General features: G+C 40.3%; 1 protein-coding gene across 1 annotated transcript in view; it reads right to left on the bottom strand.

The window, feature by feature from the left end:
* Window positions 1-14,119: 14,119 nt before the first annotated feature.
* Window positions 14,120-15,586, bottom strand: part of hs3st1l1 (heparan sulfate (glucosamine) 3-O-sulfotransferase 1-like1) — a 99,154-nt gene continuing 97,687 nt past the window's right edge. The window contains exon 2 of the mRNA XM_061909952.1: window positions 14,120-15,498. Within this exon, the coding sequence (XP_061765936.1) occupies window positions 14,421-15,308 (888 nt within the window). The 5' untranslated portion in view covers window positions 15,309-15,498 and the 3' untranslated portion in view covers window positions 14,120-14,420. The remainder of the gene's footprint in view (window positions 15,499-15,586) is intronic.

Below are 15,586 nucleotides of genomic sequence, written 5' to 3'. Positions count from 1 at the left end.
ATGTTGTAGTCGGTATAAACAGACGCAGTAAGCGACTGCAAGACATAGTTGATCAACAGCCATACAGGTAACACTAAGAGTGGCTGTATAAACAATTTTAACACTGTTTCAAATATGTGCCACATTGTGAACCCACACCAAACAAGAATGACAAACACATTTTGGGAGAACATCCGCATCGTAACACAACATAAACACAACAGAACAAATACCCAGAATCCCATGCATCCCTAACTGTTGGAGCTTATCCCAGCTGCATTCGGGCAGAAGGCGGAGTACACCCTGGACAAGTCGCCACCTCATCGCAGGGCCAACACAGATAGACAGACAACATTCACACTCACACTCAGACATTAGGGCCAATTTACTGTTGCCAATCAACCTATCCGCAGGTGCATGTCTTTGGAGGTGGAAGGAAGCCGGAGTATCCCGAAGGTGTGTCAAAGTAAAACATACAATTTTGTTTAGTGTAAAGATTCTACTGCAAGATCCCTTCAATGCACAATTACATTTCCGTATCTGTTAGGTTCAAAGGCGTGCGGAGATGGACAGGGTGCAAGAATTCCAGTGTGGCGCATGTCTCGCCAGAACACTGGAGAATTCTATGTAGTTACAACAGGCCTTCTCACAATGTTCTGGTGTTACTTCAATGCCATTGATCTAAAAGAACATACACGTGAACTGTACATCATGTTTTCATTCCGATTAGTTAATGTATTGTGAGACCTATAGAGCAGTGGTCCCCAACCTTTTTGTATCCGCGGACCGGTCAACGCTTAATAATTTGTCCCGCGGCCCGGGGGTGGGCGGGGGGGTTCCTTTTTTTTCTCTCTTTTTTTTTTTCTTTTTTGTCATGAAAAAGGGACATTTTTGTCATGAAAAAGGGAGTTTTTTTGTGGTTAGTGCACTATTTGTAAGTGTATATTGTGTTTTTTATGTTGATTTAATTAAAAAAAAATATATATATATTATTTTTTTTAAATAAAAAATTCTTCTGCGGCCCGGTACCAATCGGGCCACGGCCCGGTGGTTGGGGACCGCTGCTATAGAGGCTTCCCTCAAAAATTAGGCTTAATTGCTTGCCATATTTATTCTTATACTTCACATACTGGTTTATCATGTTTGTTAAACGATCCCCTTTAGTTTGGTATCAAATTTGTATGAAATCTTAAATTATATATTGATAGCAAGTACACAAAAGTACAACCCAAATTCAACCCTTCCAAACAGAAGCATTGCAACATTCGACTGGGATAATGCTAGAATTATTACTTATCAGCTTTCATGTGACCTTTCTATCAAAATATGAGCATGCAAAACATGTTTGTTTGTTTTTTTTACCCAGAATGTCCACACATGTTTTCCGGCTTAAAATACCACCTGTGTGTGTGCCTATTGATGTGTATGCATGTACTTAACATATGCAGAACTCTATACTACATATAGACCTGTGCAGAGTTTTGTAAAACAATATGGAACAACAGAATAATATCTTGAATCAAAAGTTGCTGTAATTTATTTTGTACTTAAGTTACAAAAGTGGGGTGGCTATCAAATTAAAGCTGTTTTGATGCTATAGCTGATTAGGCATGCGGTACATTACAGGTATGATATGAGAAAGAAAAATGTTGGTGACCCCGATGTACCTAATTTACGTTGAAGATAGAGTTACATTTTTTCAAAACAGTATTTACTTTTATTGGTGCAGACATAGTGATGTGATAAGGATATTCCTTCTATCTAATCAAGATGATAAAAAAAGTGTGTCCACTGCCAAGTAATTAAGTAAAGAGGCTGAAAATCAATTAAGAATGTGTGCTTCTGTTGAACACGATACTATACGCAGTGACTATAATGTGTTCCCATTTGAATTTTATTTAAATATAATCTATGCCTGTAACCAGGGGCGCCGCTAGGGAGTTTGGGCCCCATGAAAATAATCTTTACAGGGTCCCCAACACATAATTTCATATAATTTCATCATCATTAGGAGCCTCTCTGGGCCCCCCTCCATCATGGGCCCCTAGAATCCGTCTCCTTTACACCCCCTTTTCGGCGGCCCTGCCTGTAACAATATAATTTCATCCTGCCATAAAAGCCTGTCGCAATACCTTGCCATTTAATAGCTTGCCTAACTCATATATTTTGTTGTAATATTGTGGTATATAATCATATGGCGGGATGATCATTTAAAGTCACAGTTCCTGTAACAGTGCAGATGAAATGCACTATGCCATTTTGCACTGTCCTAAATACAGGAATCCATTCACTGTGTGTTCTGATACTGTAAGCAATTGTGTTTTTGTGACTTAAAAATGAGATACTTACCCAAGCAGACTGGCAGGTATCAGCCAAGGTCACTGCATGCAGCGTGTAAGAAAGACACATTTCCTCTCAATGTTCCCTGGTGACTTACTGTGGAGTGCAAGTGCCCCCTGGTGAGCGAAGGGTATAATTTCCTAAGCAGTTTTTTTTTAATGCATTGTTCAAACTATCCATCCATCTATCCATCCATTTTGAATTAAAAAGTTAAAGTACCAGGGAGGTGAGGGGAGCAGTGAGCAGCAGCGGTTGCTGCGCCCACGGATCATTTTGGTGATTTAACCCCCAATTCCAACCCTTGATGCTGAGTGCCAAGCAGGGAGGTAATCGGTCCCATTTTTATAGTCTTTGGTATGACTTCTACCGCTTGTCCCTTTTAAGGTGGCGGGGGGTGCTGGAGCCTTTCTCAGCTGCATTCGGGCGATAGGGGGGGTACACCCTTGATCGGTCGGCACCTCATCAGAACTAAATATACCAATATTATTGTATTTATTCAATATATTTCAATAAGGCAGGGGTATGTGTGCCTCACAATACGAAGGTCCTGGGTTTGATAATGGGGCTGAGATCTTTCTGTGTGGAGTTTGCATGTTCTCCCCGTGACTACCTGGGTTCCCTCCAGGTACTCCGGCTTCTTCCCACTTTCAAAGACATGCACCTGGGGATAGGTTGATTGGCAACACTAAATAGGCCCTAGTGTGTGAATGTGAGTGTGAATGTTCTCTGTCTATCTGTGTTGGCCCTGCGATGAGGTGGCGACTTGTCCAGAGTGGTTCCACCCATGTGCAGCTGGGATATAGGCTCCAGCACCCCCACGACCCCATAAAAGACAAGCGGTAGGAAATTAATGGATTGATGGATGCTTCCACATTCTGTTTTGATCACAACAGCATTACATTATAAAGGCACAGGAGGTCAATACAGGGGAAAAAACTGCAACACTTCCACATTCCTTGCAAGACTTTCTCGAAGATGTTAAAGGGGAACATTATCACAATTTCTGAAGGGTTAAAACCAATAAAATCAGTTCCCCGTGGCCTATTTTATTTTTCAAAGTTTTTCTCAAAATTTTACCCATCACGCAATATCCCGAAAAAGGGCTTCAAAGCGCCTGATTTTAACCGTTGTTATATCTACCCGTCCATTATCCTGTGACGTCACAGCGTGACCACTCAGAAACAAACATGACGGATAGCACAGAAAGGTATAGCAATATTAGCTCGGATTTCAGCGCCGTAAGCGATTCAACAGATCACGCATGTATTAAAACGGATGGTTGGAGAGCGGAAGCAGGTACCGAAAACAAAATTAAAGAAGAAACAGAAGCTTTTGAGCCGTATCACGACAGACAGCGGCACGGGAGAAAGCGCATGTGAATTTGGCGATTGCCTTCTAACCAACGAGTGGTATGTGTTTGTTTGGCATTTAATGTGGGTGGAGGGAAAGGCTGGATACAAATATAGCTACAAATGATGCATAATGATGCAATAAATACATACAGCTAGCCTAAATAGCATGTTAGCATCGATTAGCTTGCAGTCATGCTGTGACCAAATATGTCTGATTAGCACACTCCAAACTCACCTTTGTGATTTTGTTGACTTTGTCGTTGGAAATGCATCTGCTTTGAGTGTCGCAGGATATCCACACATTCTTGCCATCTCTGTGCCATCTCTGTCGTAGCATAGCTGTCGTCAGTACAGTGTGCCGAACAAACGAGGGACTTTCGCATCTTTTGACCACTGGTGCAACTTGAATCCGTCTATGTTAGTGTTGTTACACCCTCCGAAAACACACCGACGAGGCATGATGTCTCCAAGGTACCGGAAAACAGTCGAAAAAACGAAAATTAACAAAGCTGATTTGACTTGGTGTGTGTAATGTGTTTGAGAAAATGGCGGGTCGCTTCACGATGTGACGTCACGGGTGAAAGGTCATCGCTCCGACAGGCGAACAATTGAAAGGCGTTTAAATCGCCAAATACACCCTTTTAGATTTCAGAATTGGTTAAAAAAACATATGGTCTTTTTTCTGCAACATCAAGGTATATATTGACGCTTACATAGGTCTGGTGATAATGTTCCCCTTTAAGATAATGTTCCCCTTTAGGATCTGTTTGTTCATTCGTCCAGAAGAACGTTTGTGGAGTCACGTTGGACAAGACGGTCCCCTGGCTCTCAAACTCTTTTGCAGTTCATCCCAAAGTAGTTTGAGGAGGTTGAGGTTAAATCCATCCACACTGAACTCATCAAGCTTTAGTGATTCCTCATCCACGCAGAAATACACAAACATTTCCAGATATAACAGTATTTGCATTCTTAGGTCAGTCTACGCTTCGATAAAACTACGTACCAATTTTCCACACTGTACTCATTACAAGTTGAGGGCAGGACGTGTACATTCACTTCCACAAGCTGGTAAAAACATGAAGAAGCACAGATGCAGAGATTTAGGCTAGGCGAGATCGCCAAGAAGAATCGAGGGACCCATTTCCATTGTTAATCTGTTGTTTTATTTTTTATTTCGCCCACCAGTGAAACACATACATTGACAAATACAAGTGCATAACATGAAAGCAAAATAAATGGAGACCTGGGCTACGAAGTGGAACTCATAATTATGCTTATTAAGTGGAGTGTTAATTTGTTTTTTTACGACACCTGCTGGTCATAATTATTCATTCATCCACGCTTATGACGCATCATGTAGAAAGGTGTGACCCAGGGGAACATGCTTTATCAGAATCATGCAGCATCGTGCAGTATTATGCTTCAAACCTCGCTTTAAAAAGCTGTGCACTACAAAACTTCCTCATTGTAGCTATTAATCTTGACTTCATTTTTATTTATAAAAACAAAAATCAGCACAAGATGTTTAATTAATTTTCGTTTTGTAGGTGAAAGTATGTTATATATTATGCTTCTGAGTTAATTTCGTTGATCGATTAGAATTTTATTTTTTGGGTTTATTTAATTTAATTTTTTATTATCAAATGGTTCAAGGCTGTCAAAAAATGTTTATACTGGTAGTTTAATGGGAACTACACTTTTTTAGAATTTTGCCTATCGTTCAAAATCATTATGAAAGAAAGACATAACGATGGAAGAATTTATTTTTTTATGCATTCTAAATATTAAATAAACGTAAATAAAAGTCTGCTTACAGTGGCACCAAGGGAAGCTCCTCTATTTTGCCAATAAAATCGGATAAATAACAATTCAAAAAGCGCCAACATCATACCATTTACATATCATGACTTGAATGATAACCAAGTATTAGTGATATTGTTATTATAAGCGCTAACACAGACAAACTATTTATAGTGGTGCCATGATCACTTCCTGTGTGCCGATGTTTTCATCAGCGACTGATCAGCTGCTTCCTTGTTTCCCTGCTCCCTGTAAGTTTATTGTAGATCATAAATCATGCCTCTCACATGAAAAGTAGATGACTGAAGATATAATATGACAAGTTGGGACACTTTGATAGCCATTTAGGATCTGGAACTGGCGAGAATGACACAAAAAAGCACTTGTCCCCCTCACCTCAACCCCGTTTCTTCTTGTGGATTATGAGAATTTCTTCACCTAAAAGGGAAAATATGAACATCCTAGCAGTCAGCATTATAATGACAGCAGACATTGCACAGTAAGTGATGATTTATTATGTTTGTTTGCGCTCATAACGTGATAAAAAAAAGCAAATGTTGTAATGCGTTTTTGAAATTAATGATCAACGTACATAGATATTAAATGTATACGTACATCATGTATGTAAAACCCTAATAGAGGTTTTTGGATGTTTTTTTACAGAAAATTCTGTCTGTCGACATATTCCCCCCAAAAATTGCGGATCCCCCTTAAACAATGTATGTATATAACCTTAAACAATGTATGTATATATATATATATATATATATATATATATATATTTTTTTTTTTTTTAGGAAAATGTATGCACTTTAAATTTTTGGGGAGAAAACTTTGAGAAGGATTGACTTATGGAAACGTATCACATATGTCGAGCTTGTGTGCTTAACTTGCTTAGCTGTTGTGTCGCCGCTCGCTCCTCGTAGCCTTTAACCTACCATGTTTACCTTTTGTAAATGACTCCACCAAAATACAAAACAAAACCAACCTTGTGTGTTGGAAGACACATAGATGAGTTTATACAAGTTTATATCATCCAATACTTGTTTGTTTGCTGATATCGGTCTGATATCTGATATAAATATCGGACCCTGACTCCCCTCTGTTACCATGAATTGATTAACGTGGACCCCGACTTGAACAAGTTGAAAAACTTATTCGGGTGTTACCATTTAGTGGTCAATTGTACGGAATATATACTGAACTGTGCAATCTACTAATAAAAGTATCAATCAATCAATCTAAAAATACAGTAATTATTCACAGTCTTTAAACTCTTTCTGTTGCACTTCACTCAAGAGAAACATTGTCAACCATGTGTGTCCAAAAGTATCAATTATAAATAGAAATATTCTTATAGCTGTAGCAAAAAAACAGTGTACAACCTTCTCAAATACTATTTCTAACTCTACGAGAGCCTTCTAGACCAGTTGTTCTCAACCTTTTTTCAGTGATGTGCCCCCTGTGAATTCTTTTTTAATTCAAGTACCCCCTAATCAGAGCAAAGCATTTTTGGTTGAAAAAAAGATACAAAGAAGTAAAATACAGCACTATGTCATCAGTTGCTGATTTATTAAATTGTATAACAGTGCAAAATATTGCTCATTTGTAGTGGTCTTTATTGAACTATTTGGAAAAAAAGACATGAAAATAACTAAAAACTTGTTGAAAAATAAACAAGTGATTCAATTAAAAATAAAGATGTCTTCACATATAAGTAATCATTAACTTAAAGTGCCCTCTTTGGGGATTTTTGGGGATTCATGAACTTAATTCTAAACATTTCTTCACAAAAAAAAAAAAGAAATCTTTAACATCAATATTTATGGAACATGTCCACAAAAAAATGTAGCTGTCAACACTGAATATTTCATTGTTCAATGTTTATCAATCAATGTTTACTTATATAGCCCTAAATCACTAGTGTCTCAAAGGGCTGCACAAACCACCACGACATCCTCGGTAGGCCCACATAAGGGCAAGGAAAACTCACACCCAGTGGGACATCGGTGACAATAATGACCCAGTAGGACGTCGGTGACAATGATGACTATGAGAACCTTAGAGAGGAGGAAAGCAATGGATGTCGAGCGGGTCTAACATGATACTGTGAAAGTTCAATCCACAATGGATCCAACACAGTCGCGAGAGTCCAGTCCAAAGCGGATCCAACACAGCAGCGAGAGTCCCGTTCACAGCGGAGCCAGCAGGAAACCATCCCAAGCGGAGGCGGATCAGCATCGCAGAGATGTCCCCAGCCGATACACAGGCAAACAGTACATGGCCACCGGATCGGACCGGACCCCCTCCACAAGGGAGAGTGGGACATAGAATAAAAAGAAAAGAAACGGCAGATCAACTGGTCTAAAAAGGGAGTCTATTTAAAGGCTAGAGTATACAAATGAGTTTTAAGGTGAGACTTAAATGCTTCTACTGAGGTGGCATCTCGAACTGTTACCGGGAGGGCATTCCAGAGTACTGGAGCCCGAACGGAAAACGCTCTATAGGCCGCAGACTTTTTTTGGGCTTTGGGAATCACTAACAAGCCGGAGTCCTTTGAACGCAGATTTCTTGTCGGGACATATGGTGCAATACAATCGGCAAGATAGGATGGAGCTAGACCGTGTAGTATTTTATACGTAAGTAGTAAAACCTTAAAGTCACATCTTAAGTGCACAGGAAGCCAGTGCAGGTGAGCCAGTACAGGCGTAATGTGATCAAACTTTCTTGTTCTTGTCAAAAGTCTAGCAGCCGCATTTTGTACCAACTGTAATCTTTTAATGCTAGACATGGGGAGACCCGAAAATAATACGTTACAGTAGTCGAGGCGAGACGTAACAAACGCATGGATAATGATCTCAGCGTCTTTAGTGGACAGAATGGAGCGAATTTTAGCGATATTACGGAGATGAAAGAAGGCCGTTTTAGTAACGCTTTTAATGTGTGCCTCAAAGGAGAGAGTTGGGTCGAAGATAATACCAAGATTCTTTACCGTGTCGCCTTGTTTAATTGTTTGGTTGTCAAATGTTAGAGTTGTATTATTAAATAGAGTTCGGTGTCTAGCAGGACCGATAATCAGCATTTCCGTTTTTTTGGCGTTGAGTTGCAAAAAGTTAGCGGACATCCATTGTTTAATTTCATTAAGACACGCCTCCAGCTGACTACAATCCGGCGTGTTGGTCAGCTTTAGGGGCATGTAGAGTTGGGTGTCAACAGCATAACAGTGAAAGCTAATACCGTATTTGCGTATGATGTCACCTAGCGGCAGCATGTAGATGCTGAAGAGTGCAGGGCCAAGGACCGAACCCTGGGGAACTCCACACGTTACCTTAACGTAGTCCGAGGTCACATTGTTATGGGAGACACACTGCATCCTATCAGTAAGATAAGAGTTAAAACAAGACAGGGCTAAGTCGGACATACCAATTCGTGTTTTTATACGTTCTAATAAAATATTATGATCGACAGTATCGAAAGCAGCGCTAAGATCGAGGAGCAGCAACATAGATGACGCATCAGAATCCATCGTTAGCAATAGATCATTAGTCATTTTTGCGAGGGCTGTCTCCGTGGAGTGATTTGCCCTGAAACCGGATTGAAAGGTTTCACATAGATTGTTAGACGCTAAGTGTTCATTTAACTGCTCCGCAACAATTTTTTCAAGGATTTTTGAAATAAAGGGAAGGTGAGACACCGGTCGGTAGTTTACCATGAGGTCAGGATCGAGGTTAGGTCTTTTAAGAAGAGGATGAATAACCGCTTTTTTGAATGGAACAGTGCCTGAGGAGAGTGATAAGTTTTTAATATTTAGCACTGATGGACCTAATAATACAAAGAGCTCCTTGATCAGTTTCCCAGGAAGAGGGTCAAGTAAACATGTTGTCTGTTTTATTCCATTTACAAGTTGTAACAATTCCTCTCATGTTATTTCCTCAAAACGAGAGAAGCTATTTTGGAGGGCAGTATCCGCCGTATATACCATCGTATCAGTGTTAATAGAACCCCGTTGTAGCTGGGACGCATTGTCTTTAATCTCCTTTCTAATGACTTCAATTTTCTTACTAAAGAATTGCATAAAGTCATCAGCTGAGTGGGTGGAGCTACTGGAAGGGGTCCGTTGTTGGGTTAGCGATGCTACCGTACTAAACAAAAATTTAGGATCGTTTTCATTACGGTGGATGAGATTTGAGTAATATTTAGCTTTAGCTAAGGTAAGCATGCGTTTATAAGTTATTAAACCATCACTCCATGCTTGATGGTGCACCTCAAGTTTAGTCGTGCGCCATTTGCGTTCCAGCTTTCTACATAATAATTTCTGAGCTCTAGTTTCTTCTGTAAACCACGGGGTGCGCTTTTTTGGAGCCTTTTTTAACTTTAGCGGTGCTATGTTATCAATGGTTTCGCGCAGGGCGTCGTTAAAGTTGTTAGTGAGGTTATCAATAGAGCCCACATACTTTGGGAATGGTGCCATTACCGAGGGCAGTAGGTCAGCAAGAGTTGTCGTTGTGGCTGTATTAATGTTGCGGCTGCTATAGCAGTTATTATTATTATTAGTTTGACGAACATGCGTCTGAACTTGGAATTTTATAAGGTAATGATCGGACAATACTTTAGTATATGGGAGTATCGTAACTTTGGAAACGGTGATACCCCTGACAAGCACTAGGTCTATCGTATTACCGTTGCGATGCGTGGGTTCATTTATTATTTGTGTGAGACCACAGCTATCAATTACAGTCTGGAGCGCTACGCACGGTGGGTCCGATGGGGTATTCATATGGATATTAAAGTCCCCCATCATGATTATATTATCGGCGTGTGTCACTAGATCAGCAACGAACTCTGAGAATTCATTGATAAATTCCGAATAGGGCCCTGGGGGGGCGGTAGATAACAGCCAGGTGTAGAGGCAGCGGTGTGACAGACCTCATAGTAAGCACCTCAAACGATTTATATTTATTATTTATGTTAGGACTAAGGTTAAAGTTTTCGTTGTATATTAGTGCGACCCCCCCACTCCTTTTAAGCGGACGGGCAATATGCGCATGTGTAAAGTTAGGAGGACATGCCTCATTTAGCGCAAAAAAGTCGTTTGGTTTAAGCCAGGTTTCGCTGAGACCGATGACGTTAAGATTGTTGTCTCTGATAATATCATTAACTAATAACGTTTTGGGAGACAATGATCTTATGTTTAAAAAACCTATATTATAGGTAGTGGGCTGTTTCAGGGAATTTTTGATCAAATTATCCGTAGTAGCAATATTAATAATGTTGTGTTTATTATGCCCAGTGCATTTAGTATAGTTACGACCATATCTAGGAATTGATACGACAGGAATTTTCCTATTGTTTGATTGTTGCTTTGATAAACTGCACGCATCATGGTTAGCCACCTCAGTAACGGGGATTTTCCGATTGTTTGTTTGTTGCTTTGATAAACTGCACGCATCATAGTTTGCCACCTCGGTAAAACACATGTCCAACTCTGAAACACTCAAAGCAGAAAAAACGTGTTCTAATTTAACTGACTCCTTACCCAGACCAGTAGTCTCGCATTTTCCATTTAAATCCGTCTTCAGGAAGGAGGGAAGTGGTGTTCCGTGGGGATTAGCCTTCTGCTTTGTTTTTATCCCCGCTCGACATCCGCGTTTCCGATCACACCGCTGGCGTCTGCTCCGTAGACGGCCCCCGCTGCTACTATACTCCCCTGCTTCACAGGCCGCTGGATGTAGCCGCCGACGTATTCCCATGCTAGTTAGCACGTTTAGCACGCACGCGTCTATCAGTCCAAAACGGCCCGATATGTCCACATCCAGAAGTGTCTGGCGGTCGTACGTGATCACGGAGTGACCACGATGTGAGCCAGCCATAAAGTTTGTAGAATTGTCCGGTATTTCTTCCAAATGTTCCATCTTTAGCAGGAGCTCCGCAATGTTGCAGCCCGTCCGGGCGCCGCCATCTTACTATTGCATCTTACTGTTGCATTTCTTTCCTCAGTTTATGAACCTACATTCATATTTTGTTGAAGTATTATTCGATAAATATATTCATAAAGGATTTTTGAATTGTTGCTATTTTTAGAATTTTTTTTTAAATCTCACATACCCCTTGGCATACCTTCAAGTACCCCCAGGGGTACACGTACCCCCATTTGAGAACCACTGTTCTAGACTTCTAATAACACCCACAAAAGTCAGTTTTACAGCCTTATAATCCAATAGTGTTGTACCTCCCGAAGCAGAGCCAATCATTGGCCACGATAATGAAAAGCAAACAAACTGGTTAGGTCTAATTTAGTGCCAATAGTATTGTAGTATTGATATTGTTTGTTCACTTAGCTATTTTTATGTTAACAAATGCATATTGAAGGTCAAACATATTATATGCTTAATAAAAAATATGTGTTACAGTAAAGTTGGAGACTTCAACGCATGATGAGACAAGGAACATCAAAAAAATATAAATTACAGTATATTGGGATAGGCTCCTGCCCCTCACGAGCCCAAGAGGGACAAGCGGGAGAAAATGGATGGATGGATGAGCAATCTTTTCTGCACAAAATGTATCAGTGTATACATGTTTAAATTTTTCTGTTATCTATATTTGTATTCCTAATTAGAGGATTACATTTATTGTAGAAAAATACTTTCATGATAATTGTTTGTATTTCAATGTGTCAGGACAAAAAAATCAATAAACACAAAAGATAACCAGCTTCTGCATTTTTTTTCTTATTGCGCCAAAAATCAAGCACACCATGACCTAATACCAGGCATGTGATTTGAACTTAATGAAAAAGACTTAAAATGAGCCGTTGGACTGGGGGCTGCAGGTTTTATAGCCAATGTCTGTCTCTTTGACGCCCTCTCCACTTCTAACTGCTCCAAATGCAAAAATCATGAAGAGTGCAAACAATGTTTATTGTATTAGCTGACTTCCTTTATCTGAATAGCCATTTGTGATTCATAGCATGAAATAACAATTATCTTGCAGTCATGTCGTTTATGTTTCAATATGATTCAACTCTTTAATGTCAAAATATAAACGGTACAAATAATTAACATGTCAGCTACTGTCTTTTTGTAAAACACTAATGACAATGAAGTGTAGCATTTAGACAAAGCTGAACTGTAGCAAAAGTCATCACATGTCTGTCACAATCATGTGTGTTCTTAAATGTGTATTTTACATCTTCCGTGTTGAGAGCAGTTTTGATTCTGGCTTACATAGTAAACAACTCAAATTAATGTTTTGGGCATTGTTTTAGCCAGACATACATTTGTCTAAATGTGGCGAAAGTAGACACATTGTGGGTTTCCTGGATGTTGTTGCCATTGCTAAAAGAAAAATCTATGGAAGATAATCCCTCTGCCACCTTCTACTAGTTTTTTGAATATATAAATCGGCCGCTTGAATATTCCCTCTTCTCCAACTCTCTCTTCGTCATTTGGGATGTGCGTGTCTGTTTTGAGTTCCCTTCCTGGTTCCATGACCTGCCCTATCTTGCCTTTGATTGGCCCGTCCGTAACGTATTGCCCTAATCTTAACCAATCGTTACTCATTTTAGCAAACCAACCAACCAACCATGGATTTTCTCTAAGGTAAACCAACCAAGTATCATTGATGTTTCCCGTATATTTTGTTCCCTGCCCGCGGAGTTGCTTCACTACGTAGTTTCGATTTTTAAGTTAATAATTTTTTATGTAAAACTGTAGTTTTTACCACTGCAGCCGTAATCCGAAATGGATGATCAAAAACCGTACTCATTATGGGAAAACCGTAGTTGTTAGCAGGTATGGCAAACAGACCGATCAAAATTTTAACACACATTATAGGTCGGGAAAAAAAAAGAACAACGGAAAATATCCTACTATTCAGGCACAATTTGTTGAACACAAGCGCCTGTGAAAATATTTAATGTTTTAATGTGCGGCCAATATATGTACAAAATAAAATATGTACATAATTTAGGCATACATTTAGGTGTACTGAATGGTTTGGAAATTACTATCGATTTGTTGGAGTATGATGAATAAAGCTGAATTGTTTAGGCAACTGATGAAAAGTGGTGTACATGAGAATATTTGTTCTCATTCAGTAAAAAAAACAATGCACATTTGGCTTTGAGAGAACTACATACTCATTCTAGGAGATCAGCATTAGGGTCATATTTTCTACCAGTGCAACTGCAATCTTATCCGATATTTAGACGCTAATCAATGAAAGTAACATGACCCATGTTGTGTATGGGATAAAAAAGAGATGTTTCAGGGAAATCTGCCTTCTTCTGGAAAGTGATGAATATGTGGGAAAAACGAAGCAAAGATTTAAAAATGTTAAACAGCCGTTTGACAAACTTTGAACACCACAGTAAAATGTTGAGCATCAGTAAAATGCAAGATAAGCTTTTGAGATTTAAGCGCGCTGACTTTGATTTGACTGATTTAGCTGTGGGCACTGGCTACCTTCAGTGTCTAAAACCATTAGTGAGTCCTGCATGACTAAACCTGCGCTCCAGGGTAACTATTCCCTTGCATTAATGTATACTTTCCACTACAGCAAATCAAAGCCTCATCCTCACGCTAAAACAGAAGGCTCATGGGGGAGGTGACAGCTGCAAAGAAAGGGAGCCACGCTGGCATGCCAGAAACATTTAAAAGAACAATTTATTACCAAGAACAAGAATATCAAACAAGACAGAGAAGTTTACCAGTTCATAAAACATATTATGCTGTCATTTTATCAGTTATGTGCTCGCGGCACAAACAGAATGATAAAGTTGAAGTATCGTATTCCATTTATTCTGCTGTATCTTTTAAAGGCAGTTAATCCGTCCTCGGAAACTGGAGGAGACAAGGCTAGGAACTTTTCAAAGACCCTTTAAATGTTAGTTGTCTAAAGTGCTTTGGGCCTTACTTTGACTTCAGGTGCTATTTTTATACCGTACTCCTACTGCCAGTTGAACGTACGCTTCACCAGCCTAAAGAAAGTTCTGTTATGCTCTTGAAGGTAAGAACGGAGTTGTTGGAGGACAGTACTGTTGACAGCAGGATGGGGACGACCCTTTGACTCATGCAGACATCGCTCTCGACCGTCACTTCGGATGCAGTAAAAGCCTTTGGTTTGGTTGAAGTAAAAGTTGGAGGAAACTATCCTGGGGGGGAGGTTGAGGAAGTGCTCCACTTTCTGAAGCTCTGGCAAAGGGTCATGAATGAGCAAGTCCCCGTCGACGATATGGATCTGTTCCAATGGGAAGTGAAGCAACCAGTTCCGCATGTGAATGTCGTATAGGCTCCTCTGAATGGCCTTGTAGCGCATATTTAGAGCTCCATTGCGAACTAGAAGGTTTTCGATGGCTTGCACCGGCTTGTGGTTCTCCAGTCGGTTGAAATAGACCTGGGTGTAGTCAGAGATGACACGCTCAGCCGGGTCACGTAAAATCAGCAGCAGCTTTATGGATGAGTTCATGGCACATATGCGTTCCGGTGCAAGAGCTGATGTGAAATATCCTGGTGTTTTCTCCACCGTGATCTGGTAAGGGTACGAGTAGGGCATCAACTCACGGTACCACTCTAAACCTTTAGAGTAGTTCTCATCCCAATCGAAGAAATGCACCTCAGTTGCAGCAGCAGAAACCTCCGGATGTATGTCAAGCATTTCCAGGAGGGCTCTCGTGCCTCCCTTGCGCACCCCGATTATTATGCTGTGTGGGGCTCTTTTGCTAGTGCCCGGCGGAGGAGGAGAGGTCACATGTTCGTTGTTGGTGACGTCCATGCTGTTCAAACTAACGCCAGTGTGTAGAACCAGAAGAAAGGTAGAGGCCAGGAAGCAGGCCATGGCGATTGACAGGATGTTGGAGAATAATGATGGTGGAGGGTGAGCCAAGAAAAGGAGCTTGTGATTTAGCTGTAAACTAGATCTTTCTCTCTCTGGGCTCACTGATAACAAGAGCAGTGGAAGGCGTAGGTTGTCCCTGCCACCGGATTATAACACGAAGACGAGAAATCATAGGCTCTCTGCAGCACATCTGGAGGGTTAAAAAAAGAGAGACAAAAACAGAGCGGCTTTTAGATTGGAGATACGTGGTATGGGGTCAATGTTTGTATTTGGGGTTC

Source organism: Nerophis ophidion, linkage group LG09 (assembly GCF_033978795.1).
Source record: "Nerophis ophidion isolate RoL-2023_Sa linkage group LG09, RoL_Noph_v1.0, whole genome shotgun sequence".
NCBI lineage: Eukaryota > Metazoa > Chordata > Actinopteri > Syngnathiformes > Syngnathidae > Nerophis > Nerophis ophidion.
Note: the sequence above shows the minus strand (reverse complement) of the source record. Positions and strands in the feature narration are given on the sequence as shown.